Source organism: Pagrus major, chromosome 21, assembly GCF_040436345.1.
Source record: "Pagrus major chromosome 21, Pma_NU_1.0".
NCBI lineage: Eukaryota > Metazoa > Chordata > Actinopteri > Spariformes > Sparidae > Pagrus > Pagrus major.
Window position 1 is genome coordinate 29314493 of NC_133235.1, and position 27944 is coordinate 29342436.

Here is a 27944-nt window from a genome sequence, read left to right on the forward strand (position 1 = left end):
GCCGTGACGCACCGCTGGAAGTAGCCTCTGGGTCCCCCGCCCACCCTCGGCCCGGACAATGAGGGTCACCACCTCGCTGCCCACCATCTTGACATCCACCCCCACGTTTGACAATGGCCCCCGGTGGCCCCGGAGTTCCTCACAATGGGCGGACGCGCGTGACAGAAGTGGTTACGTGGCTTCTTAAAATGCAACACCAGGTCTGGTCGGCCTGGCTGCATTAATTGGACCTTTTGGCACTCGGAGTCCGGGGGTCAGAATCGATCCGGTGTAAGAAGGAGAGCAGTGATGAGGTTTAAACTGGACTCCTGTGAGACTGCTTCCACAACTGGCTTCAATTTTTTTGACCAAATAAGATAATTAGAGAATGTAGTCGCACTAATAAGTACGGTCGGCCTATTTACTCCAGTACAGCACTATACTTAGTATTTCAATTGTATAGTTCTCTATACTTTTACATTTCATAAGGAAATATTGCACCTTCACTCCCTGACAACTAAACACTTTTCATATAAATGACTCGTTATTATAAAATCTGATCCACTGGTGCAGATACAACTATGCAATAACTGATAAATGGGTTAAATGAGCTTGACCACCTGCAACATTAAAATGTTACTTACGTGTTAATGCATCACTAAGAAGACTTTAATTATTTAATGATATAATGCTTTTAAAGGGCAAATGTGTCTACGGGTGCAATTATTCTGTCCATTTGTCCTTCTTGCTCATATCTGTATGTGAAAGGTGAATAGACGAGTGTCGTTTTTATATTATTATTATGCTTTGACTTCATTTTTAATCACTCAATCACTGTTATTTCCTCTGACTGACTCTGATGCCGATGAGGGATCAATAACTTAACGATAACAATATCTTATCTCATTTTTCTGTAATACAAGTTGAAAAAGAAATCATAATAATAATAATAATAATAATAATAATAATTGTGGTACAAACACAAAATAAACATAAAAAACATATAATACATATAATAATTAATGGATTTTTTTATTTTGTGCATACCCTTGAAATGTATCAGAATATAAGAATATTTGTATTTTAATGGCATTAAGCATTCATATAAAAATAAACCACTTTCCATTTTGTCATCTAAGCACTGCCTAACATACAAGTCTGTTGAGTTTGGTCTATAACTCTGAGCTGAAAGTACTTTATAAAATAATTACTTCTTTAGATTGAGGCCATCAGACGCACTTAGTCAACCTAAAGAAACAACCCTGAGAGAAAGAGATGGTGTCAGCAGGGTCTCGTCATTACATTATATAATATTCTCAGATTTCCGTTTTATATTTTCAACTTTTATCCAATATTCTGATACTCTTCTTTGCGTATCCTTGGTTGTCAATTTCTATTTCCTCACCATTCATTCCCTGGTTATTAGACACCCCTCTCAGTAAAATGCAATTCAAATCAGCAGCATCACAAAACTGCAGCCTCTGAAATGACGACCGTAAAAAGGATGTAAACTGTTCCTCCGCCGCTGTACATAGCTCAATGTTTAAACATTTCACTGATGTCTTACTGATGTATTCGCAGAGATTAAATCAAATAAAACTGAATTATTTTTTAACACAGCTGCCAAGAGCATTCTACCAAAACACAAAAGTTTGTGACAGAGGAGATGGACGTCCGGTCTCTACCATCCGCTGCGGAGCGGCTATAAACGATGATAAAACGACGTCATTACGATGGCCGTGTAAAGCTTAATGTTTCAGAAAAGCACTATAAACCCTGGCCGGGGGGGGGGATAATGCACGCTTTGGGATGGATTGATATTCTAGTTGAATATGACAAACGACACTTTAAAGACGGCCCGCCCACACTATTGCACTTTAGTGGAGAGGACGCCATATTTCATTTCGAGCACGTTCTGTCAAATGTTTGCATTAATAACAATCGAGGCTCATCCGTGACCCCGCGGAGCCGGGCGGGAGCGCCGGGCGGGAAAATGAGAACGCCAACAATGGCACTTAAAAAAACAGGAGAGAAGCCGTTGCATAATCAGCACAAAGTGTGTGTGTGTGTGTGTGTGTGTGTGTGTGTGTGTGTGTGTGTGTGTGTGTGTGTGTGTAGGTGTGTGTGTGTGTGTGTGTGTAAACGTGTGTGTATGCATGTGTGAGGAGGTGGGGTTGCAATTATCAAGCACGGTTGAGATGTCGGGGGGGGAAATAGACAGTGAGCTACTCGTGTAAGTGTGTGTGTGTGTGTGTGTGTGTGTGTGTGTGTGTGTGTGCGTGCGTGCGTGTGTGTGTGTGCGTGGATCTGGAATTGGGCCCGGGGAATATCAGGAAACTTCCCTCTCTCTCTCTCCGGACTGACAGCTTGGCTAATGGCAAACATTCCTCCTCTCTTTATTCCCCACTTCATCAACACCCTCGCCTCATTATCGTGAGTCACACTGTAGCCCGGTGCATGCACACACACACACACACACACACACACACACACACACACACACACTCCCACACACCTTCACAATGTCTCCGCTGCTGGATTGCACTCTGAGACATATTATTACAGGGACCCTCTTCGAGTGACAGAAGAGGCTGAACTGAGTCATTTTGATTTGGAGGATCTTGAAACAGAATCACTGAAGAGCGAAGAGCTTCACTTTCTTCAGACGAGAAAAAGAAAAAAAAGGTGGCGGACAAAATCACAGATCACCTGACAAAAAGAGCGAGGTTTTTACATTTACAACAAACATCAATTCACCGTTCTGCTGGTTTTTAGCTTCCAAGAGACCACCAAAGATTTGTAAAATAAGAGCAACAGAACAACTTTTCCTTCACAGTGTGCTGGTCTCACTTTGCGTTTATCATCATATTTCTTGTTTAAGGGCTGCCCGATACGGTTATAAGACCACTGACTGTATAAAATAAGGACCTACGAGTCTGAAAAGTGAAGCCAATGCTGAAGAGCCTAAAACCTGCATTCTTTCTAATGACCAGCAGGGGAAAATCAGCCCACTTCTCACTTGATTTATTACCTCAGTAAACAGTTTCCTAATGAGTTTATGTTCTCAATCATTTGTTTCAGGTCTTCTTCAAGACAGCATGATGCTCACTTTGTAAATTGTGGTCCCATTTAGAGTAGAATAGACAGTAAAGCAGGGTACGCTGTAAGGCGTGGCTACCCTGTGATTGACAACCACAACAACCACCAATCAGGATAGAGGTGTAGCAATGCGCATGCTGCTCGGCTCCACCCTCTCATCCAAAAACAAGATGGTGAAGGACATAATCCCAAAATCAAGTTTGTTTTTTAAACGGCAGTCCGCAAGAGTTTGATGTGTCTTGGATTGTTCAGGTCTCCTTCTCCAGATTTTAAAGTTTTCTGAAAACTTTCTCCTCTTCTTGTTCTTTCATGTTCAACTGAAATCGATTGGCGATACGAGACTGAAGGCCACCTCGTGTGTCTCAGACTTTTTATATTTGCAAAAGGAATTATTGAACTGACTCATTACCCAAACAAAACACATTTCTGGTGTCTCTCTCTTTTTTTTTTTTTTTCCTACAATGTTTTTTTAGGCACACGTCCAACTCTCCAATGGATTGCCACCATGGAGCCAAACATGGCTGCTTAGAGATTTGTGACACAACAGAAAATCCTGCTGGCTTCCTTTCAAAATGGGCCAATACCAAAAAACTTAGCCAAACTAAACCAAACTGAACACAAAGGAATAGAAAAACTCGCCATGACGTGCCAGTGTGGGTATGGCAGAATTCACACTGGGAGACAAAAAAAAAAAAAAATAACATTTTACTGAGGAGTCAGAAGTTTTTGAAAAATGTCCATCTGGGGCCTCAGGTGCAGCAGCGCGCCAATGATAATGGCCTGTCTTTTTTCTCTGTCAGTATAAAGACGACATTACTCAGCCGAGGAACACCTACCAGCCACGTTGGCCACATCTGCGGTGCTGACGTTCTGAGCGTTCGGGCTCACTTTGAAGGTCACAGCGGGGCCCACCACCCTGGAAAACACACACAAACACACACACACACACACGGTGAGACAAAAGACATCCTCAGAATCTATTTCCCAGTGGTGGCGAGATGTTGTTTTTCAGACGGAGAGGGAGAAAACGAGTTGTGCTCATTAAAGCTCAGCCATACGTGGCGCTGGAGAGAAAAAAAAAAAAAAAAAAAAAAAGCTTTAACCTGTGGCGATCCCTTAGGCTGTTGCAATCCCCATCACCACTGTGAGATAACCTCTTGAATCTCAATGTAATGCGCCCGGCGGCATTTAAGCACGCTGGGAAATGAAGAGAAGGGGGTCGGGGATGAGAGGATTTTTGGTCATCAACAAGAGGACGCTCTGATACGTGATGCTCAGACGAGCGAATGCATTTTCTAGCAGCCCATCTCATGATGCATTTACATTTTGATTCGACGTATAGTGATTGCGACGCATATTGTCGTGACGGATTTAAATTGAGGGTGACAGAAAAACTGGGGCGGCGAGAGAAGACGAGAAGAGGGACAACGTGGACAGAAAAGGGGGACAGAAAGACATCTGTATTGTTTTTTTTAGCTGCTTTAGAAGGAGCTTTTTCTCCCCCCCCCACCCACGTTCATCCAACATTCATGCCAATAAAGCAGCTTGAATTGAAACACCGAGGGAGCGATGGAGAGAAGCTGGGTGGTCGGAGGCAGAGCGGAGTCTCCCAATGTGATTAACCTTTTGTTTTTCCTGCTGTAATTCAGACTAAAGGCCCAGCAGGAAGATATATTACCAGATTCCCCTCCAGGAAGTATTGTGCACTGCTATAGGAAGTGACTGCTACTGTAGCACTATTATAACATACGGTGACATCATTATTGGAGCAGGTCCTATCCTGAAGGAGCTGATGGAAAACGTTTTCATGGATTCAGAAAAGTGGTTTTCGTTTCAGGTTGATGGATTTAAATTGTTGCACTTTCAATGAGGAGGTTGTTGAGTGTGTTTGTGCAGGCTGTGCGGTCCGCCTCTTCTGTTTCAGTAAAAAGGTGAAAAAAAAAACAAAGTAACTGTTTTTTTAAAGAAAAATAAAGTACAATTTAAAACACATAGATAAAAAAAACATGGAGGGATACAGAAACAGTTCTGTCTTGTGAACTAAATATATCTTCTTTCTGAATTTCGGCAGTTGGCACAAAATGTCTGACAGGAAGTGAAACAAACACAACAAAACCTTTTAAAGAAAAGTTCACCCAAAAATAAAAATTCAGTCAATATCTCCTCACTGATGGAAAGACAACTTTCATAGTCCACAACACATTTCCGGAGCTTCACAGCAAAAAAGCATTGCAGCATTCTCCTAAAGGACTGAAGTAGCTGGGGACTTGATTTAAACCTAAACTAAAAAAACAAATCGTCTGGCGTAATCCAAGTCTCGAGAAGCCCCTGGGATCCCAAATTGATTTGAAAAGACGTTTTAAAGCCAAATTCTCCACAGTAGCGGCTAAGCTAAAAGCATTAACTCACACCCCGTCTGAAATGAGTGCATGAGCCTGACTGCACGGCGAGTGTGTAAATAAACTCTCAATTAATTTAGGATCTCTGGGTTTCTGGAGACTTGCATTACACCGGACGAGCTGTATGGAGCCATTTTATGTATTTCTTTGGCTGTTCTTTTAAAACAAGTCTCCAGCTACTTCAGCTGTTTAGGAGAATGCTGCAACACTGTTTTGCTGTGAAGCTTCAGAAATGTTCACCTGACCTGAGGAGATGATGATGGCTGAATTTACATTTCAGGGTGAACTTTTCCTTTAGAAGATCTTTTCTCTTCTGAACCTTCAAACAAAATTCACTGATTGTATCTGATGTGCGCTTCTCTAACCGTCAGTCCAGCCGACCAGTTATCTATGGAGGCTCCCAATTTCAGTGATGGATTGTAACTAAGTACATTTACTCAAGTACTCTGCCCAAATACAAATTCAAGGTACTTAGTAAGGTACAATGTTTGTGACGAACCAAAGGATGAAGTAATCCTTTATGTGTTGAGAAATTCTCCTACATCTACGGCTAAATCAAGTATTTAAAAGCCCTCTTGGATAAGCCTGAAAATGCATCGTAACAAAGCTAAAAACACATGAAAAGTTGACTTTTTAGAGACACAAGGGTCTCACAGGACAGCCACGCTACAACCATATCATGATCTTATAGGATATGATGCACTGCTGAAGATTAAACGAGCCAACAATATATAAAGTAGATCAAATGAGCTCAATCTTTAATGTCTACAGCAGTAAAATGCAACATACACATTAATGCAGCGGTAATATTAATCCATAAACATAAAACAAAAATAGGACAACTATGACAGGGACCACGAGTACTTTTACTTTTCGTACCTTAAGTTAATCTTGCTGATGATACTTTCACATGTAGTCATGCCATTGTACTTAAAGTGGCTACGAGGAACTTTCAGTTTTTGTTGATTCTAGCGCCCCCTTTTGACAAAAGCGGTACGATCTGTTGTAAAGACCTTTGCTTGAGACCGCAGGAAAGATTGCGATAAGGTTATGTATTTAAATGTGATTTTATATGTGATATATGTGATCGGACCCGAGCACAGGCATTAATAATAACTATATAAAAATATCAGTCTTTTCGCTGATGATGATCACATTTATAATGATCAGAGGAATCACGAGACGGTTTCATAAACACTTACAAGTTCCTCGTAGTCATTTTAAGTAAAAGGATCTGAATGTTTCTTCCACCTCTGACTTACTTTGCAACAAGTTTTCTCCTATTTCACCAAACATCAGGTGAAAAACTCCAAAGTCTCCTCTCTCAAACGTTTGTATTAACAGCCTCCGTTTGACATTCCCAGCCATGCAGTCATTATTGTGGCTTTTAATTGGGTTCCTCGGTCCCCGAGGTCAGTGCATCAAAGACAAACACAACAGTGCCAGACTCACAGTAGTGATGTTATACTATTCTAACATTTATGGTGCAATTATACCGGGTCAAATTAATAATCCCCAGGGGGAAACTCGGAGAAGCTAAGTGCTCGAATTGAACCGAAAATAAGAAAACAACTTCACTTCCTGTCTCTTTTGTAATGACTTCCACAATGTGCTGTCCTGCTGTAAACTACACTTTGCTATATGAGCAGCCAAAGAGGCAAAAATTACACACAAAAAAAAAAGAAAAAAAGAGCCTGTCTCAGCCATCTGAGGAGCTCCACACAACGCTCCGGCTCATTTTTCTGACCATTATTTCTCCTCCGAGCAATGAGGCCGATGTATTTGTCACATCTGTGAAGTGATTCATCAGCCGGTGCGAGGCAAAAGTGTACGTGTGTGATGAAGAGGGGAAAATCACTCATGTTGAGTTGATCACATATCCATCTGTCGGCCTCTGCCACCCAGAGCACCTCCCGCACAAAGACACCACATCGACTCCGAAACCTTGTAAATAACCTCGTCACTCACCGGTCACAGAAGCTCAGGCGAGGTGATTACAACATCGTCTATTACTCGTATTTATCATCTAGAGGACACTGGTATGTAAACAGAAACATCATAATAATATAATAAAAAATGACTTTTTTATCTTTTATGAGCGATAGATGCATCAAGATTGAGATTTTTAGGAGATTTTTCAACATCATCGTCTGACAAAACAGCCTCTAAAACCCATTAATGTGGTTAAGAAATATTTTCATTGAGCTGCAAAAAAAAAAATCTGATGTCTTTGTCACTCAGATGTTTTAATCTCACAGCAGCATTATGATGATTGATGTGTGTAAAAGATCTGCAGATGATGATAATGTCGATGATGACTGAAACGATAAATCCTTTCCATCTGACAGAAACAGTGACAGCTAATCTGACGGTTTGATTGACGACAGAAACAAATCCTCTCATGTTAAAGAGATAAATCATCAGTATTTTATTGAAAGAATGAAAAACACTGGTGCTCCTTTTTTTTATAGATATTGAATAATGAATCTCAAAAAACAATTTATTTACTTTGTAAATAGTTGTGGAAGACAATTTTTCAAAACAAAGTGGAATAAATAGCCTGAAACAGTATTTGTTGTTATTATTTTTAAATTAGTCAGCGGTGGAAGACGTCATTAAACCCTTTAGTTAGGAAACAATAGTGATACCACAAAGGTAAAAATATTTCAGTGACAGCACTGATGATAAAACATTCAACATTAAAATGTCTAAAAACGACTGCACCTATGTTATATATGTTGATTAAATGTCAGAGAGCGAGGAAGGAAAGAAGGAAGGAAGCTCAACGTCACGTGAATACAACCCTGAATATTTCATGTCAGGTAGTTTTTTTATCAGTTAAGTTATTTGTGGATGAAGACAGCAACTCCCATGATCCCACACTACTTCATGATGTCATCAAACTACGTCTTCAGTCACTGTTTTTCGATCGAGAGACTGCTAGCGCCAGAAATTAAGAGCTGTGTGTTTGTGTGTAACACATACTGCACAGCAGTGCTTCACATATGGTGCCCTGTGGCGAGTCCAGGTGTGTCGTGGGAATCTGTTACAACCACACATTATTATTGCAACATACAGCTGTACAACAACCAATAAATGAGTTTTTAATTTACTTCATCAGGCATGTTTTTTACTGCTGTTATGATTCAACAGCCATGAGATATTGAAGGATTTTTTAACCCATCAGCCTCAGACTTCTTCAACAAGTCTGACTTCATCAGTGCTATTCAAGTAAATCCTATACCTGGAAATATAATCCCTTAAAAACCTTCTTCCTTATTTTGTTTAAATTTGGTATTAGTAGATAAAAACAATGTACAGAGTGATTAGATAGCACGAGGCTTCAGATTTTGTTGTGTGTGGACACAAAAAGTTTGACAATCCGCTTAAGATGAGGTCATGATACAAAAAAAAAACAACAAAAGAAAAGTTGAGTAGAATAATCCTCTAGACTGCCTCTCTGAGTTACTGGAAAGTTACAACACCAAAACAGTAATTTTAATGGTCTTATCCCATGCTGACTGTAAAAAACTGAATATAGAAAGTAACCGCTAACTTCAGTCATAAGATACTGTAAGTGTGCTGGAATAGAAATATAATATTTCTAGGGGGGGAAGGAGGAAGTTCTCCCAAAGCGAAAATGAACCTTTATAATAACTGCACAGAACCTCAAAAATACAGTAAATTGTTTCTTCACTTCAAAAACCTCCATTTTAATCGAGTCATTTTGTTATTATAGAGTCCTTAAATTCAAAGTTTCTATAAATGAGTTGAAAAACATCAGTTGTTTCTACTTGAAAACCCACTCGAGTGATTTTATTTTTCTTCTGCCGATACCAGCTGTTGTTTCAAGATACTGACACTTCACTTTAATCCAAAAAACTGTTGAAACCAATTGATTTGTACTAAAAAAAAAAAACAGACTAAAGCGATCTCCATAAGCTTGGAGATTTGTTTTGTAATTAAGCTGAAGCTTTTAACTGACATCAGCTGATTGCAGAACAATACAGACACATTCAAGACTCAAAATCTGGAAAAAATGGCTGATAAAGATGCAGATTTCTTGCAGCGTTCACACCTCTGCCCCTTAACAGTCTCCATCCAGTCCATCATCCTCACCACGCAGGCCCACTCTCTCCTCCTAGTGGCGGCTCTTTGATATGACCCCCTCAGCTCAGACACAGACATTACATCACCTCGACCCTCCTGTTTCCAATAAAAAAAAAAAAAAACTAAAAAAAAACATCCAGTCTACTCTACACTCAGTGACGGTTACGCAACAGCCATCATTATTCGGCGGGCCAGCTACAGTCAAAGGCTCTGCGAAAGCCACCCACATCAACGCTTCCCCGCCGCCCTCTTCTTTCGCCCTCAACCACTACCAGGCCACCGCCGCAGCTAAAAACATTTCCAAGGCCGCGCTGCCTGAAAGCGCTCACCGTCAGGATTATCTAATCAGTATCGAATTGTTCCAAATGAAAACGTAAAGGGTGTGAGTCACTCTCCAGGTTTGTTGTGTGTCCTGGCACAGTGTGTAGGCTCACTTTTATGATTCAGATGTTGCCAGAGTGGAAGTTTTTGCTGCAGGCTCCATGAACCGCTGCTGCTCTCTGGCTCAGGCCCCCCCCGAGAGGAAATTGTCAGAAAAAAGGGAAGTTTTGTTGTCTTTTTCTCAGCGGCTGGGGGTTGCGCAGGTCGCTAACTACTTTGTTCACAGACATTTTTGTTGTTTTAATAATATGCTAATCTGGTGCTATTGTGCGAGGTGGAAGGTGGAGGTGCCTGCGGTGCTGCTGCTGCTGCTGCCGCCTGGTAAATGGATGAGATGCAGGATGAATGTATGGGAGGGAAAATATATATACTGCTATGACTTTATACAGTACTTTCAGTTCTGTTACAGTCAATATAACTTCTTACAGTTTACAGACCAGCTCACCCAAGTACAAAGACAAACATTTTTCTATCCTGATAGAAGATATTTGTTTCGTTTTTCCACTTTTTTGAGACATAAACCTGAGAGATATTTTCCTCTACCCAAATATAACAGAGGTGGATGGACTTTCTTTTGTGATTTTCATTAAAATAATATATTTACTGTCCTGTTTTACTTTGAATGATCCACAAATACATCCCTGTGAACAGTCTAACAACTGGAAATATTCTCTTCCACAGATGTAGCGTAATCTTTCAATCAATCAAAACCTTTGAGGTTTTTGGTGAAATGACCCTTTAAAATAAAGGCATTTAAGAAGGAGGCACAGATTAGTGATCCGGCTCAACAGGCTATAAAATCACATTTCTCCAATAATGGATAGTAACTAAGTACATTTACTCAAGTACATGTATTTTGCTATAGCATTGTTCATTTTCTACTTCTGCTACTTGCTAAATTGTTCCTTTTTACTCAAACACAATTATTTGATAACTTTAGTGAGTTACTAGTTACTCTGCGAGGCCAAAGCACCAAAACAGAGCAATTTAAGATTCATTTATTTTACCGGCAATCAGATAAAAAAGAAAATGCTGAATATCTGATCAGCCGGGTCGATTATGAACGCATACATAAATCTAAATATATGTAAGATTTGACTTTTTCTGTAACTTTTATAAAGCACATTTAATATCAGGTACTTTTACTCTCGTTCTGTTCGTACGGTTGACTTTCACTTTTACCAAAGTAATATTTTAACTTTCATTTTAGCATCTTTCCTTTTTTCAAACAGGACATTTTGAAAGTTTTTGAAACACTGCTCTCTCAAAAGTCTGAAACGCTTTTTTTTTTTGTCTTTAAATGAATGTTTTTAGTGTGGGAGTTGTGAACAGAGTGCTGACCTGATGGGAACAGGTTGACTCGTCATCTGTCCCTGAAGCTACTCATGAAACTCTTCTTGAGGCGATCTGAAGGTTGTTTTTTTTTTAAGTGCGGCTGTAAGAACCACACAGAGCTCGACTCTGTCCTTCACACTGATAAAAGCACATGAGCTAATCAATGAGGATGCTAACACAGAACACTACTCTCAGGAACAACACAGTGAAGTTGTGTAGACTTATGTCAGTTGAAGGAAACGTTTTTGCTGTCAAGGAAAAAGAAAATACTGTCTGACACACGTTGACGACCACTGCATGTTTGATGCAACACAGTTACTACAACTGACAAAACTCTAAAAACACCTAAATGTAATTATATTAACCCTCAAAACAGTTTCTGGGCGTTTTTATTTGCATCAGTCACATTTTTACCTGATTGAAGCTGGAAGTAACTGAGAACTTAAAGGGGCAGTATGTAGTTTTGGAAAGTCAAACTCAGAATTTTAATATTTATAATACTAATGAGGTAATAATACAAACAAATACAATACATACAAATATTTTTTTTTAATAAACAAGTTGTTCTCAGGGTTTGAAGCTAGAAAGGTGGCAGGGTCCGCCACATATAAACAAAGTAAAACAGTATGAATTTGTGTTGGTTTACTCAGTTTATTCAGTCATGAAAACAAAGAGAGTTTGTTTAATCAGAAAAAATCAGTCAACGAAGATCTTTCTCTTCTGATTAAAATGTCTTCCCCTAAACTACAGAGTGCACCTTTAAAACTGCCTTCTGTGCTGTATATAATGCCACAAATAACGATAAAGTGCCCACAAGTGTCAGCAGGGACAGAAACTCCTCGGTTCTTGCTGCTGATGATGTAAGAGTTGAAATTATCTGTAAAAATCTGTCTCTGCAGTCAAAACAAGCTTTTCTCTTGAGAAGTTATGTTGTCTGTTATTCAGAAATGTGATCTTATAAAAAGAAGTGATGAAATAAGTTCTGTTTCGTCATTTTCTTTCTACAAACACAGTAACTTAAATCCAGTTTGAGCAGCTGAGCTTTGATCAAACACAAATCAATTTATAAATTTTAGTCAAGAGACCCAAAAGTTTCAAAAGCTGAACATAAACATAATATACAAATATAGTATGTGTAACATTTCCATTTGTTGGAATGATGCAGCCATAAAAAAACCAAAAAAACATGTTATGAATATTGTAAACATTGTCTTAAATCTACATAACAGAGTTTATAATTCGGGGAAACTTGGATTTTAAGAAAAAAAAAGCACTGGAAACCAGTTGTTGCTGGTGTTGAGAAGCAGGGGCGGTAAAAGCCAGAGGCATGCTGGGTAAATCAGGAGTGTCAGCGGGCTCAGTGTCAGTGTAAAGCCTTTGTCTCTGGGCTTACTTGTTCTGCTGGAGGTGACTGCCGTTGCCACAGCGGTGAGGAGCCGGGCCGGCCCTGGAAAAATAAGCGTGGCGCCTCTGACAAATTGTCAAGGCGGCTCCCCCTGCTGGGCTTTCACTGCGCTCGCAACAAAAGAGACCCCCGGCTTTCTCTCTCTCTCTCTCTCTCTCTCCCTCTCCTCTCTCTTTCTCTGTATCTATATCTCTCTCACTCTGTCGCTCTGTCGCTTTCTCTGCCTCCAATCCATCACCCTCCCCAGTGTATAGCTCCCCTCCTTTCATTCCCAGAATAGGAGAACAAAGACAAAAGGTGCATTAGAACAGGAGAACAGTACGGGCCACCCAGGGACTCAATACAGCAGCCGAGCAGCACGGCGAGGAGCCGCGGGAACAACGGGGGCCGGGTGGGAGTGTGTGTGAAGGTATGTGCATGTGTGTGTGTGTGTGTGTGTGTGAATCGCACGACCCCAAGCCGCCCAATCCCCACCTGTCCACACACACACACACACACACACACACACACTCACAAATACATGAACGTTCACATGATTTCTTCCTTCTCTGTCTTACTGCAATTCAAGTTCAAAGCTGCTTTATCGACGCTGCAGAGCGACTTCACTGCATGAAAACCTCAGTGCACACAGGTACACACACACACACACACACACACACACACACACCCTAACAGCATTAGTGTTGAAGTATAGAGTCACCACGTCGCCGGTGTTAATAACACTACAAAAAAAAAAGTTTCAGGCAGCCGCTGCAGAGCCTCTTTGAGGACAAACACATTATCTAATCAACGCTGGCCGACGACCGAGCGACCGACATTGAAAAAATCAATACTTGATAATACCGTAAATATGCTGCTCTCGCAAGATAACAGAACAATAATCCAAAATGATTCTGCACAGATTGCAGTAATCACATTTTCATAATTGCTTGAAAAATCACTCATCAAGTCCCAATTCCCCTCCGTCAAACACTAAAGAGCGGCGCAGACGCTGCGAGTCAAATTAAATAATGCACTTTATAATGTCAAGTAATAGGTCATGCAAGGTTTTTTTTATGATTTGTTGATTGTTTCTGAGTTCTCAGCTCTTCAGTTGAGGTTTCTCACATGCAGACTTTACTTCAGCATGCAACCCAGTTACACAAACAGCTGCCTGAGTGTATTTAGTGACGCATTTTAGCATATTATACTTTTATCTTTGTATCCGTCCGAGAGAGGTCAGCACATAACCACACTTTTTTTTTGCCATTATTCCTAAAATATGGTTATTAAACAATATAAATGTAATGGAGGCAAGATATGTTACAGTTTAGAAATAAACTTTATTGTCCAAACCCGGACGGCAAAATCGTGCCAGACACGTTCATCCGAACCAACCATATGGCCTGGATTTGGGTTCCTTTTCTATTCTGTGGAGTTTGGATCTGTTCTGGTTTATCCGCTCCGCTCTTGGCTGACATGTGGCCAATGGTATGGCCCGCTTGTGGCTCAGATCTGGCAAACAGGAGTGTCATCATTCCATCGGTACGTGGGTCGGATGAACGTATCTGGTGCTAGCCACGACGACTTTGCTTACTGGGAAATGACAATTGACAATTACACAACACCCCGAGCATCTTTTCCTGCATCATAATGTCAAAAACAAATCATACTGTTGCATCAGAAAACATGCAGCGAGATACCTGTGATAGGCAAATATCGTCCGACTGATATCTTACATCGGGCTCGTCTGTCTGATCACCTTTACGGCTCGTGACTCCTTAAAACGAAGCGAGACTGCTTACAGTGTGACCCGACACGAGAAGCTATAACCTTAATGTGCAAACAAGATTGTTTTTCAATCTCAGGCTCACAGCGGAAAAAAAGTGATGGTCAAAACTTTGAAATAAAACCTGCAGTACACCTTTTATTCCCACATTTACACGTTTCTGTCCCTCGCTGCCTCAAGCTTTTTAACTGTGACCACAGAGGCCTGTTCACAAACACACAAACACACTTTTATGTCCACATGCAACACAGAACACATCGTCTGTATACCGACTATAATCCCCAGCAGTCAGCTCAACTGCAAACCACTGCAGTAGCTGTTGTTTTGCTCTTGCAGCTCGCCGCATTAAAAATGTTCAAAAACCAACCGCAAAGTCACCTGTGGGGGCAAAATACAGAGACAACGCTGGAGAGGGAGGGAGGGATGGACGGACAGAGAGACAGAGAGAGATTGAAAGAGACAGAAAGATAAAAAAAAGAGAGAGAAGACGGAAATAGATTGAGACAAACTGAGAAAGAAGCAGATTGAGAAGGAGAGACGAGAAAGAAACAGAGTGATGGAGGGAAAGACAGAGAAAATAGATAACGACAGAGTGAGTGAGAGAGACAGAGAGAGAGAGAGAGAGAGAGAGAGTGAGAGAGACAGAGAGAGAGAGAGAGAGAGAGAGAGAGGGAGGGTTCAGGCAGAGTTCAGTCTCATTAATAAATGATTGCAGTTAGCGGCAGCTCGACTCCAACACGTCAATAACGCCGACGAGCTTCTCTCATTGCCCCCCCCCCCGAGCAGAAACTGTTGACAGAATGAAAATCAGGCGACGTCCTTGGATTTCACTCAGCGAGGGCACTGTTTTTCTTTACTTTTTCACTTCTGATTTTTAATGCCCTGCGCCGCTGGAAACATCTTTTTTTTTTATCCCACCAGTTTGCCCTCTCCGATCTGACATGCTTGGGGGGGGGGGGGCGATGCTGCTTATCATCATCATCATCATCATCCACGGAGGGAACATCTGAAGAGTTTCATAACGTGATGCTCGCCCCCTTTGAGAAAATTGCCGCCCACTTGAGCCCCACAGGTGCAAGATGGTTGATGTCGGGAACGTAAAGCAACACTATAGACGAGATGAGTCATCTGCAGACCTCGGCGCCCCTTCAGGAGCTCTCGTCTGAGTATAGAGTCCTCTGTGATTTTCAAACCTTATAGTGATGAATTTGAAGTTTTTTTTCTAGAAGTAATTCTAAATTTAATTCAGCTGCTTGGCCGTCTGACAGCTGGCAGGGCTACATTTCCAGAGGCGCTGGTAAATCACAGGGCGTAGAGAGCTTCAGAAGGACGTTACACGCATTGAAATGCTTTTATTGTATTTCTGAACACGCTGCTGGAGCACTAACTTTGTATTTGTATATGCTGTTTACTAAAAAGACCCAAAACCTGACCACTCGCCCACAATAAGAGGACTCTGCTCCATTACAGGGACCTGAAAGGTGACATCCACAATTTAACATCTTACGTTTAAACAGTATTTTCTTTTCATGGTTGGTCGTGCACATTTAATGTTTAAGAAAAGAGTAATGTTTGTGTGGATCTTCAGTAAAGATCCACGCAGACCTCTGCAGAGAAAAGTGATGTAAAGTCCTCGTAAGGCAAGTCCTGCCACTCGTCAGCCATCTTGGCAACGGCTCCGGGCAGTTATTTAGAGCTAACAAGACTGGGCCAGAACTTATCTTTTAATGGTCTCCAGGACATAAAAATCTATAGAATCAGATCTGATTTAAAAAAAAGATGTGTAAGAAAGTTTGGTGACTTTTACTCCTATTACGGCTTAATAATGAACAACATCACCTTTCTTGTTTATCTTGTGCATTAGTGTGATATCATCCTCTACCGTGTTTATTACAATATGTGTCATACAACCACCATCGCCAGCATTACGGACTTTTTTATTCAAAAAATGCCTTTTCCCGTCTCCTCTGAAATGTTTCTGATGATACAAGTGCTGCAATGACTCCCAAATATTAACAATGCTTTGTGTTCAAATTTTCATCTGGTTTTGCAAGAATCAAAGAAACAACCATGTGAATATCTTTGAACGACCCCCAAGCGTTTTTTTTCTACGTGCAGCTCAGAGAAGCGAGTTCGAGCCTTTCGGGGCACAAAAGTGAAATCTAATCAATGGAAAGTCTGCCGCGGGACAGCAGCTCTGTGTGACTGTAATGTTTTGACAGCAAAAACTAAATGACTGTATAGCAGCAATAATCATCATTATAATCTCATTTAAAGCAACATTAACCGATTAATTTTAAACAGACATGATGTCATGACGCATTTTTCACCTTATACCGTAATGCACAGAGCAACATCAGCATTAACATGAAGCTGAGTACGGTATTCGCTCCACTTCCAGCTGTTTTTGGTCTCCACCAACTCCAAACTATCCAGTTTCTTCACAAGCTAGTTGCTAACTTTGTCTGTCAGCTTTTGTTGGTGCTGAGCAGGAAAAGTACTGTGATTAAGTGTTCTCATCATCAGATTATCTCCCCTTGATTGGATTGGATTGGATGATTGATGAATACTTGGTGCTTATATCCTACCGCATCCTGTAACTCATTTAAGACGAGTGTATATGAGCTACAGATGTACCGCTCATCATGATCAACACCTTCACAGCAATAAAAAAATGATATACATAATTTATAATCCCAATTATTTTGCTGGATGTGTGATCAGAACTCGAATAAACTGGCATCAAACTGATAAACTCTCTCTGTGTTTCAAAGCTGATCCCTGTAGGTCGCAGCGTTGATTGTCCGCGGATGATTGTGTGAAAAATGTGCTGTTTATGAGCCGCCGCAAAACTTGGAAAATTCTCAAGCCAGATGTATGAACCTGCTGGGTTTACGCTGGTGACAACAACTGGTGTGAAATGTGTCACATCCAGAGTGTTGGCTTTGTTCGAACACACTATTTATTGGCATGTTGTAACCAGAACAGGTGCAAACCGATCAACCGTCTCAATAGCAATAGATTATTCAAAAATGGCAGCAAATGCAGCAAAAGTACAGGTTTGTGTTTTTTTGTTTTTTTTTACAATACTCCAGCACACAGTCGTGACAAATGAATGGTTTCAAACCTGGAGAAAATAACGCCAGCTTTAGGTTGGATGGTGATTTTCGGTCCAGAGAACAAACAGCATTAACACAGCAGGGAGGAGCGACAACCCTGTGGGGTTTTTTTTTCTGCTGGAGTTTGAATGAGAAAAAAACAAGAAGCGATATAAAGCAGCAAATACATACGAGAGCTCGGAGAAGTCCGTCATCTGGATTCTAGACATACGAGCCAGGATCTCCATCAGGTGGAGGCCTTCGTCCGTCTGGAGCCCACTGATGATGAGGAGGAGGAAGAGAAAGTAAAACACACCTCGTCAGAAATGATATTGTATTTGTGTTTTAAACCACCAACTACCTGGAAAATGCCCCTGAGAGCACCACCACCTCCCGTCATAAAGATCTTGATCTGAAAGCGTGTGCATTTGTTTTGGTTTTTTTAAAACACAGCTGTTTGCAGGATGATTGAATGCATCTATTTTATAACATGTAAGATCAATAACTGCAATATGATGATGGTGAAACAGAGTAAACGGTGCCGCGCCACCAGGCTACAGAGCAGCTTCTTTCCTGAGGCTCATCCTCAGCACTACGCCGTAAAAATAGTTTTTTTTTACCTCGCAGTCTGACCCGTAGAAAGGCATAAAGAAAAAGAGTATGGAGGAAATATCCTGACGCCAGGTGCACCTTCATCAGACTTCACTAACTATAAAGACATAACCAGTCTTGTTGCTGCTGGTCTTGTTTGCTTATGTAGGTCAAACAGAAACATCGGTGGGTTCATAACTAGCTAAAAGTTCCTCTGAGTACATTTAAATATCCATAAAAATATGTAAATGGAGGCCAACACTTCTCTGCTCGTTAATGTTGTGGAACTTTGAAGTACACGCAGCGAACTGAACCGATTAGGCAAAATAGTTTTTCTTCACAGTGGTGCAACTTAAATCCAGAATCTGTGTGGATTAGACTCGTGGCAGGTAAACACTAATGAGGGCAAATCAAATTCTTTGAAATTCAAATGTGTGTTGAGGTGAACTCTCTTTATAATTTTGTCATTTTCTAATTAAGCAAAGTCAAAAGCTGAGAGCATTTCTCTCCAGAATCCACTCCTGACAGGTGGATAACAGACAACCAAGAAGAAAAAGAACATATTGAGAGTTTTACATGAGACCGTCCATCGCTAACAGAAATCTAAGCACGTAGCGAACATCTCTCAACGTCTCTGGGTAACATTAAACATGCAAACTGAACAACGACAGAAGAAAAAGAATGATAAATCAGTCCGAAAGAGAAAACAAGGGGAAAAAAAACACAGACGCTCCCAGGTGAGGTCAGGTAGGAGCGAGGTCAAGAGGTGGGAAGTGGCGTTTGATGGCGAGGTGAATACGGAACAGGGAAATATGCAGACGTAAAGCTCGTAATCACCGCTCCCGCCGCCTCCCTCGCTTTAAGCGTTTAAAGTTTGTGCCGACAGGAGAGAGACGAGGTCAGAGAACTCTGAACAGCCATTCAGCGAATGAAAATGACTTTGACAATGTTCGACAATGAGAGCGACCTCTGTTGTGTTTTGTGCAGCGCCTCGTACTAAAAGAAAACTACTTCACCCTGAACCCTGATCGAGTGCAGTGATTGTAACATGCATCGTTTGTACACAGGTGTCCACGCAAAAGAGTTTTAAATGACGACGTCCACATATTCTTTACTCCAGTAGAAGTACAGATACTACTTACTCCAGTAAAAGTAATAGAGTACAGGCTCTGAAATGTACTCAGAGTATCAGAGTAAAAAGTCTCCCTCTGAAGGACATTTGTGGTCAAAGCTAAGTGAAGCTCACGTCATATTAATATAATTCAAAGACTATTAAAGTTAAAGGTAGAGTCAGTAAGATTTGTCCCAGCTGTTCCTGAACGCACCACAAAGATAGTTGATTGTTGAGTCTCATTCCCAGGACGTCAAACAGCCACATGTTGGGTTGGTAAAGCGTCCCGAGCAGCAACAAAGTGAGAACATAAGAAAATCTCTGCAGATACGAGACACTAACACGCCTTTTCTCCCCATTCCAGCCTCCCTCTCTGTCTGTTTACGTCTTCTTACGTCTTTGTTTTGTCTCGCTGCGTCTGCCGTGCGTGATGTGCTCTGATAGGTCGACATCAGTCTTGTGATGTTGGGAAGGCGGCGTGCGATGAGGCAAAAATAAAAACAAGCCTGTTTTGAAAATGTGAGGAGGAGAAAGTTCAGATATGTGTGTTCAGATGTAGAGAGGAGAAGTCAAAAGTTGTCTGAAACATACCTGAAAAGTCAAGTACAGTACAGTACTGAAGTATCTGTACTTTATTACTTTCCTCCTCTGACTCATGCACTTTTCATAGGAAGGTCTATAAACCTGTGCAAGTACAGTAATTACTGGTAGAGTGCAAAGAGTTTAAGACTGACTCACGGGAAGGTAAGTGTGGATAAATGCTGTTTTGATGTAATGTTTCTTACACGGTTATTATCATTGATCCCAGCAAAACCTGAAAATAAACAATTTCCTGCCATTTCCTCTGTACTGCTTCTTTATTAATCAAGTTAATTAGTGAGTGAAATCCATTAAAACCTAAAAGTCGTCGTAGATCAAACGTGCTGATACACACGTGTTGTCTTCTGAAGCTTGTTAAGAAGCCATACTTTAGTTTTCAGGAGATTTTAAAGGTAGACTCCAAGTGTTTCCAGGGTTTTAAGATGCAAATCACAGCAGCGATGTGCATTATGATTCATACGGTGTGTGTGTGTGTGTGTGTGTGTGTGTGGGATGGCAGTCAAGGAAAAGCATTTATAGGTTGAAGGGTTAAAAGGTGGCCAAAGAGAAAGTGTCTCAATGCCCACGTCTGTGTGTGTGTGTGTGTGTGTGTGTGTGTGTGTGTGTGTGTGTGTGTGTGTGTGTGTTAGGAGCAGGTGTTTTCCTCAGGTGTTTTCCTCCAGCTGTGATAAATCATCCTGTCTTCATTCTCCTCCTCTTCACCCACGGACACAGGAGGAGGTAATGTGCTAAAACGACCAGGAGGTTCCTGCTATCAGCCGTCAGCCGTCACCGCCGCCACGACGCCAGAAATATCAGAAATCTGCATCTAAAACCGTTCTGTTACAACTGTAGTCCTATTTTAAGTTCTTGCCACTGCAACTAAGAGACAAGACAACCTAAAATCTAAGGAAAATCTAAAATTTGAACATGTCTGTGTTCTGACATTGAGCCGCCTAGAAAATAAAATCTAATGATTAGAATAAAGGATGGGGGATGGATCATCTCCTCAGTCTCTACTAGGCATGAAAAATATTGTCATTACTGCCAAAAAGGCCGCCACACAGCTGACAGTGGTTCAAGTCACACCGCTGGATATTTTCAAGGACACCTGGGGACGTTTCCAGACGTTTTTATGGCGACAAAATTTAAAAAACAGGTTTTTCTAATCCAAACCATCATGTTTCCCTGACCATAAACAAGTGTTTTTTTGGGAGCATAAGCACAGCGGTGTGAGGAGAGAAACAAATCCAACCTAAGAAAAATGTGAAGCTGCAACATAAAGAAACGTTCAGTTTTAAATTATCTGTGTTTTTTTTACATTTATTCTGATGATTGGGTCGTACAGCTTTTATGAGGAGGACACTTTTGAAGAAGCTTGTCGACCTGCCTGTCTCATCACAGCCTGATGTTGAGGAGAGCAGGAAACAGAGAGGGAAAGCAGTCCGTCTCAAATCAGAGACTCTCCTGTACTCAGGCTCTCGATGAAAGCTGCCAAAACTTTGGTTTTCAGAGCAGTGCAGTGTGGCATTTTTACCTGGTCGACCAGGTAACCAAGCTCTCCATCTTCTAATCTGTCACATGTCTTTCACGCAGTAAAGATTTCCAGACGACGCCAAAATATTGATGGAAAGACATTCAGAGTAATCTGGAGGAAGCTTTGTTTCATTTCTTCTATGAGGTTATGAGCCTCCTGCTTTTTTGCCACATCACCAAGTCTCGAAGGCAGTTTTTTTTCTCCGTGTTGTGGCTGACGCTGCTGCTTCGCCGTCTCGAGGAGAGATTTACGAAGTGTCAAGGACGACTTCGGTGTTCTTTCTGAATTCCAGTGATCTCACGGAAATGTCAAGAGACGCTTTAAAGAGTCACGGTAAAGGGTTAGAGAGGAATCTGCTGAGTGACTGAGGACATCTTGAACTTTTCTATCTGTTCACCGGTGATCAAAGCGACGCAGCCTCCGAGTCATGAAGTTACAGGAGTTGAACCTGAATGCACAGATGTCAGAAGTTATGCTCGTAAGTAGAACTTCTGCTGACTGACGTATTTCCAGGAAAACTTGTCTTTCTAACACACATACACTCAACAAATCTCACAAAGGATTAGGTTGTTTTCGGTGCACATAAAAGGTTTATTACGCTCAAACCTTGAGCACAAATTTGTTAAAATCTGTGTTCGTTTTTTTTTAACAAATGTACTTTTATACACACCTTTCACTGCTTCAGTAACCTTTTAAAAATGACTAAACTGTACCAAAAAAACAAGTATGTTCAACTGGACCTTGGTGTGAACTAAAATCCAATGACACATTCAGAGTTTTTGTCTCTTTTTTGTGTCTCCTGCCCACACAGAGAGAGACGGCTACGAGTATCTTAAAAAGCCCTGAAATCTGCAGACAGAACTTTAAACTGTGATTCATTTGAAGTTTTCATTTAATTGCACCTTTTAAGCCGAGACTTTTTATCATGACCCCTGATGCTCTGTGTAACGTACTGAAGTGTTTGATGTAAAAGAAGTTAGAAAATGCCATCCAGGGTGAGATCATTGAACGAAACGCTCGTACATGAGAGGAAAATGTCTAAACCATTAAATGTTGTTGTTGCACTTTTGAATGAAAGAGTTTTTAACCCAGGCGTCCACGGATGTGTTTAAGCGTTAAATTTGTTTTTGTTGCAACTTTATTTTTCAACTTTAGGATGTGACAACGCTGTGCTGATGGTCCGGTCAGGTGCAGGAACATATCATGTTCTGGCTTAAAATGCTCGGTTTGGTCGCCACAAACACGTCTAGAAAATGTCCCGACAACTCGTGAACGATAACCCGTGGTTTCACACGTACAAATGTTGAAACGCTGTCTTGAACAGTGGTCCTTGGCTGCAACACCACCACTATACCGACATGAAAGCCATCTCATATACATATGTTTCAGACGTGCTTGGTGAGGCTGGGTGTGGCGTTTCTGCTGGCCGGAGCTGTGCCGGTCCTTACACCCGCAGCACATTGGTTGTAATCAGCACCTGCTCTCATACCCAGACCTTCCCTCCGCACGGTTCCAGATCATTGTCGCCAGCTCCAGTGGTACTTGGTTTCTCTCAGTGTCTCTAGAGTATATGTATTTAGAAAGCTTTCTTTATGTTCACGAGCCAGCGCTTTAATCCAGCTTCCCTCCTCTTCCAACTGTGCAAATGTAATTGCTGCTTTGGTGCCAAAGTAAAAAAAGTCTCGGTTTAATACTCAGGGCGCTATACGACTTTTGCTTTTGATTCAGACTTATCTGGGTTGGAGAAGTCACATTTTTATTTGTTTTTTCTATGTTGGAGTTTTGAACTCTGAGGAAAGAAGCTTCTAAAACAAAGTTTACCTTATTATTAATCTTCTACAGCCACACTTAGATGTGTAACATCATTGCTACAACAGCTTCGCTTGTCACACTAAATACACCTGACTTTTTCCATCATCAGGATCCATGCATTATTCCCTGAGAAATTAAATATACTAAATATCTCATAATGTTAAAAGAAAGTGAAAAATAACTCCCAGATCCGTTCTTTTATCCAGACCGGCACCACAGAGTGCAGATGGTGCACACCTTAAGATCGTCAGGTGCGTAGGAGAAGACCGAAGGCCGACAAAATCAGGAAAAATACTCCAGCACAATGTCCACTTCACTGGCAATTATGTTTAATGACAAACAACTTTTCGGTACTTGGACCTTCATCAGGTTTTACAGATTGGTACTGAAAGGGTTCTACTCAGGGTCGACAACCATCCTTCATTCATCCACTCGGTAGTTTTTGTGTAACCCCTCTTAACAAACAAAACGGGTAGAAACGTAACACCCTCGTCGGAGGTAAAAATGTGTCGTATCTTTCTTCCCCAACAGAATGAGGTTTTTGAAAAATACTCTGGAGGAAAAATGCCGAGCACACTGAGCAGCTTTCAACATACTGAAGCCGTGAGCGTGACCTCGACAACCACATCTCACAAAAATATTATCTATAACATTTATGTTTTTCTTGTCTGAATGACAAGCGGCAGGATTGAAGGACGGAGAAGAAAGGGTCGTATCACAAAAGCCTTGAGTCAGAGTTACACCTGTCGCCGCAAAACAGACGAGCACAAAACCAAACGCGACAGCGACAATTTGTAAAAGGCCTTCAATCTCAAGCTGAGGAGCAGAGAAATCAGTGTGGAAATTACTCTGCCCTCAGTGTGAATGAGAACGAAGGAAAAAAAGACGGCCGGCAGTGTCCTCCTGTTGCATCCTGGGTAATATTGGACATCTACTTGCTCAGTGTGAAGGCAGGTTCACCTCTTTTGTGATGCATGAGAAACTAGATATGTTTTTCTTGAGACGACAAAGAAACAGATTTGTATTTTCAGGGGAAAACACATTTCCTGCCTCCATCACTGTGAGGACAAATATTACTGGATGGATTTGTTCGAAACAGAAGACAAAAGAAATGCTTTAAATAAAATGACCAACCTACACACAGATAATACAGCTTGTCTGTTTGTTTTTGGTTAAAATATCTGTTAAAACATCATTTTTCTAACTCCTCCTACTCACTCTGTGTCCGTGATGACGTAGCCGAAGACGTCGTCGTCGGCCTTCTTCCTGCCGGCTTTGACGTCCAGCTGAAGTTCGGGCACGTGCATCGTCTTCTTGTGCGGTTCCTCGTACACGAGCGAAGCCGGAGGCGGCGCCACCTCCTTGATCCAGCCCTGCACCTCCGACACCTCCTCCACGGACTGGGTGGCGTCCTTCTTCTGCACCTTCACCCCGGCCTCGCTGGTCCGACTCTGGACGTTCTCCAGCCCCACCTGGTGGCCTCTGGGTGACTCCAGGGAGGCGTCGTCCAGATTTCTTGCGGAAGGAGCGCCGTTGGAGGAGGTTTTGTCCAGGTAGGCGAGAAGTTTGGTGAAGAGGCTTCCGCTCTCAGGCTGAAAAATAAATTGGTGTGATTTTTTTTTTTTAAATGAACACAAGTTTTATTGTCTACGTTGGCAGCGGAAGTTAAGAGCTGACAAATTATTCAAATCTCGTGAACTTTGAAGACATCTATGAGACTAATTATTGACTGATAAACCTTTATAATGACATATAGATTATACTTGAGTAATGAGATATTGTTCAATCAGGATCTTTTGTCTCACAGCTCAGACTGAACTGGTGGGAGTTTTTCCTGTCAGTGATGTCAGTGTGTTGGCAATCCACAGCTACAGGCATGAGGAAATAATTGCCTTGACTCAAAGACCAGCCAACCTGTCAGAGTTTACACTGAATAGCTTTATAATATGCTATTATCCCTTTTGCTGCTAGCTAGTAATTGCCCGTCTTGTCAAGATCCAAAAGCCTGCAAAGCTACGGCGCTGCTGGAGCCAAGAAAACTTACTCTGATTAAATCTGTTCTGTCTATAAGCACAAAAATCTTTAGAGAGTCAAATTGTTTTTCAGGGACAAGCGAGACAGAAATGGCTTTCAAGACCTTTAACGCTAAAATCCAGAAAGAAGGTCACACTCACAAGCAAATAGATCAAAAAAGCATCAATCAGAAACATCTCTATAAAGCTTAAAATCACTGAGTGGGATGAAATGTTCAAGATTTATGTTGTTTTTCCTGTTGAAACACAATCATGAGAACAATATTTATCTTTTTTATGTCAAAAATGATACTAGAAAACATCCAGAACCACACGCCGTGACTACAGCTCCTCATTAATAACATTTCCTAAGAAGAAGCATCTCCCATTCAACAATATTCTGCCTCCGTCTGTTATGTTATCCGACGTTACAGATTCTTGGAAGGAACAAACAATCCACTGAAAATGAGTGGACAAAAAGACAAACCATGAAATCGTGCAGGCAGCGCACTGACATTTATTAAAAGCTAAGCTAACGTGCTGCTATCAGGTGGACAGAGTAAGTTAAAAGCGTAATGTTGGCAGTCAACCATCTAAATCTCTCTCTGTTTGAACACTGAAGTAATATCACTACATTATCTGCTGTATGTTACATGAGTGGCTCGGTTTTGCCGCCCTGCTGAGGAGAGAACGGGTGGTGATGCTACAGACAAGAAAGACAGCTGAGACTGCTAACTGTGCACAACAAGACTCTCACGGTGCTTAAAAGACATGAAAATTAAAAATGCAAGAAATAAACAAGACTTAACTTTCACTTACAGAAAACAGACTAACATGCTAATAGGTCATTGACTTAACGAGCACAGTATCTTCTAAACACTCCAACACAGTAGGTGGTGGTATGCACCTTTAACGTTGGTTTGCAATACAACAATAAACACATAGAAGAAGAAGAACCAAACATGATGAGGTGGAAAGTCTACAAGTTGCCACACAAAAAAAAATCTTCCTACAGCTGCAGAATACCCTCAGGTTCGCTTAAAACATAGGAAAGGAACTGAGAAGTTACAGGTTATCTTATCGCTATCGGACATGAGAAGCAGGTTATTATCAGTTATTGTGAAAAAAATCCACATCGTGTTCACAGATGAAGGTTTATTCAGTTTAAGTCCTGTTTGCCGACTTCCTTCCTCACTCTCCGACTCTTACATCAACAGGTGATCACATGATGTGTGCTGTGTGGATGTTTTTGATTTGAACATTGTTGTCAGGTTTTAGTGGCAGATGCATTCGTATTATCAAAAAAGTACGACTTCGACATCGATAATATTTGTGAGAATAACCTGCAAAGTAATGATCTTAATATGTGATTGAGTCTGGAAAGTAACTTCTGTAAAACTTGGTGAAAACTTGACTTCATGTTCTTATCTGTCCAACCTTATTGTTCAGCGTCTCTCACATGAATATCAAGTTCTTGCTAAATTCTCGGCAAAGTCACTTCATCTTCTGTACAGGACCTGATGTCAAATACAATTTCTTTAGAAAACTGCAGGCTGTGTGGGGTTCATTACCTTCTTCATGCAGATGATTACATAAGTGCTTATAAAATCAGCCTTCACTCTGACATTTAAACCTTTTTTTTCTTTCTCACCACCAACTGAATGCTTACCTCGTCCTTCACATTTTGCTCCTCGGTGTCCGCGTGTCGCTCTGTCGGGAGAAAGAGAGTGAAAAGCATTCATACATGTGTCTGATCGTCAGAGAGGAGGATAGTAAGAGAGACGACTTTGGTCTTAATCAAACGGGCTGAAAGGCAGCTTCACACATTTCAAGGATGGTTTTGAATCGCAAATTCATCCGTGATTAATATTTAACAGAATTTGCTGCTGTGATAAATTAGTTGTAGACTGATTTTTCGTAACTAAACACTGAAAAAAACACTCGTGGATCATGTTCGCAGGTTCCTAAACAAGCCGAGCCAGGGCTTTTCCATATGGTTAATTATTTTCAGCCATATTTAAGCAACTTCTTGAACACTTTTTAAGTATTTGAGCCCGAGTAGTCTCAGTGCAGCCCATTAAAACTGACTGTGTTTATACTGAGCCGAACAGGATTTATGTTCATTGATTTTTATGTTGCACTCTTGTGGCGAGCAGCTTCAGAGCTCCTTCTTTTGTTTAATCCCTCCTACGCAGTTTTGAGTTTATCACACGCTTGTTTTTCCAGCTTTTTGCTCAATACTTTAATCGTGTAAAAACACAAAATGAATCACAGTAAAATTACCTTCAAGTGCTGCCGGCATTACAGGAGTGCTCTCCTGTGGCTTCAGTGTCGGAGCGTTCTCCAGCAACTTCTCCTCCTCTTCATCCCTGGCAGCCTCCTCCTCCTCTTCGTCCTCCGTATCCCTCGGCTCTTCGCCGAGGTCTCTCGGTCCAGGTCTGACCCGGGTCGGGCCCCTGTTTGGTCCCTTGTCCTGGTCGACCACCTGCAGAGCATCGGCTATCAGGCGGGACAGTTGGTCCACGTCCTGAGGCGTCAGGGTGTCCACGTCCACGTGTTGCCTGCCGACGTTCTTCAAGACTTTCTCGATGAACCTCTCTGGAGGAGGTAAGAGAGCGAAGAGTCAGACGGAGAGAGTCCTCACCAGAATATAGAAATGCTTAAAATGACCTACGTCAACTTGAAATCGAAAAGTCGACAGCGGCTGACAAAACAATCTCACCACCAG

At 41.4% G+C, this 27944-nt stretch overlaps 1 protein-coding gene across 2 annotated transcripts in view; it reads right to left on the reverse strand.

The window, feature by feature from the left end:
• Positions 1-27944, reverse strand: part of LOC141017191 (receptor-type tyrosine-protein phosphatase N2-like) — a 214152-nt gene that overhangs the window by 143854 nt on the left and 42354 nt on the right. For both annotated transcript variants that reach the window (XM_073491840.1, XM_073491839.1), the window contains exons 7-11: positions 27500-27814; positions 26886-26926; positions 24423-24796; positions 17767-17853; positions 3915-3994 (exon numbers count right to left, since the gene is read on the reverse strand). In XM_073491840.1, the coding sequence (XP_073347941.1) occupies positions 3915-3994; positions 17767-17853; positions 24423-24796; positions 26886-26926; positions 27500-27814 (897 nt within the window). The remainder of the gene's footprint in view (positions 1-3914; positions 3995-17766; positions 17854-24422; positions 24797-26885; positions 26927-27499; positions 27815-27944) is intronic.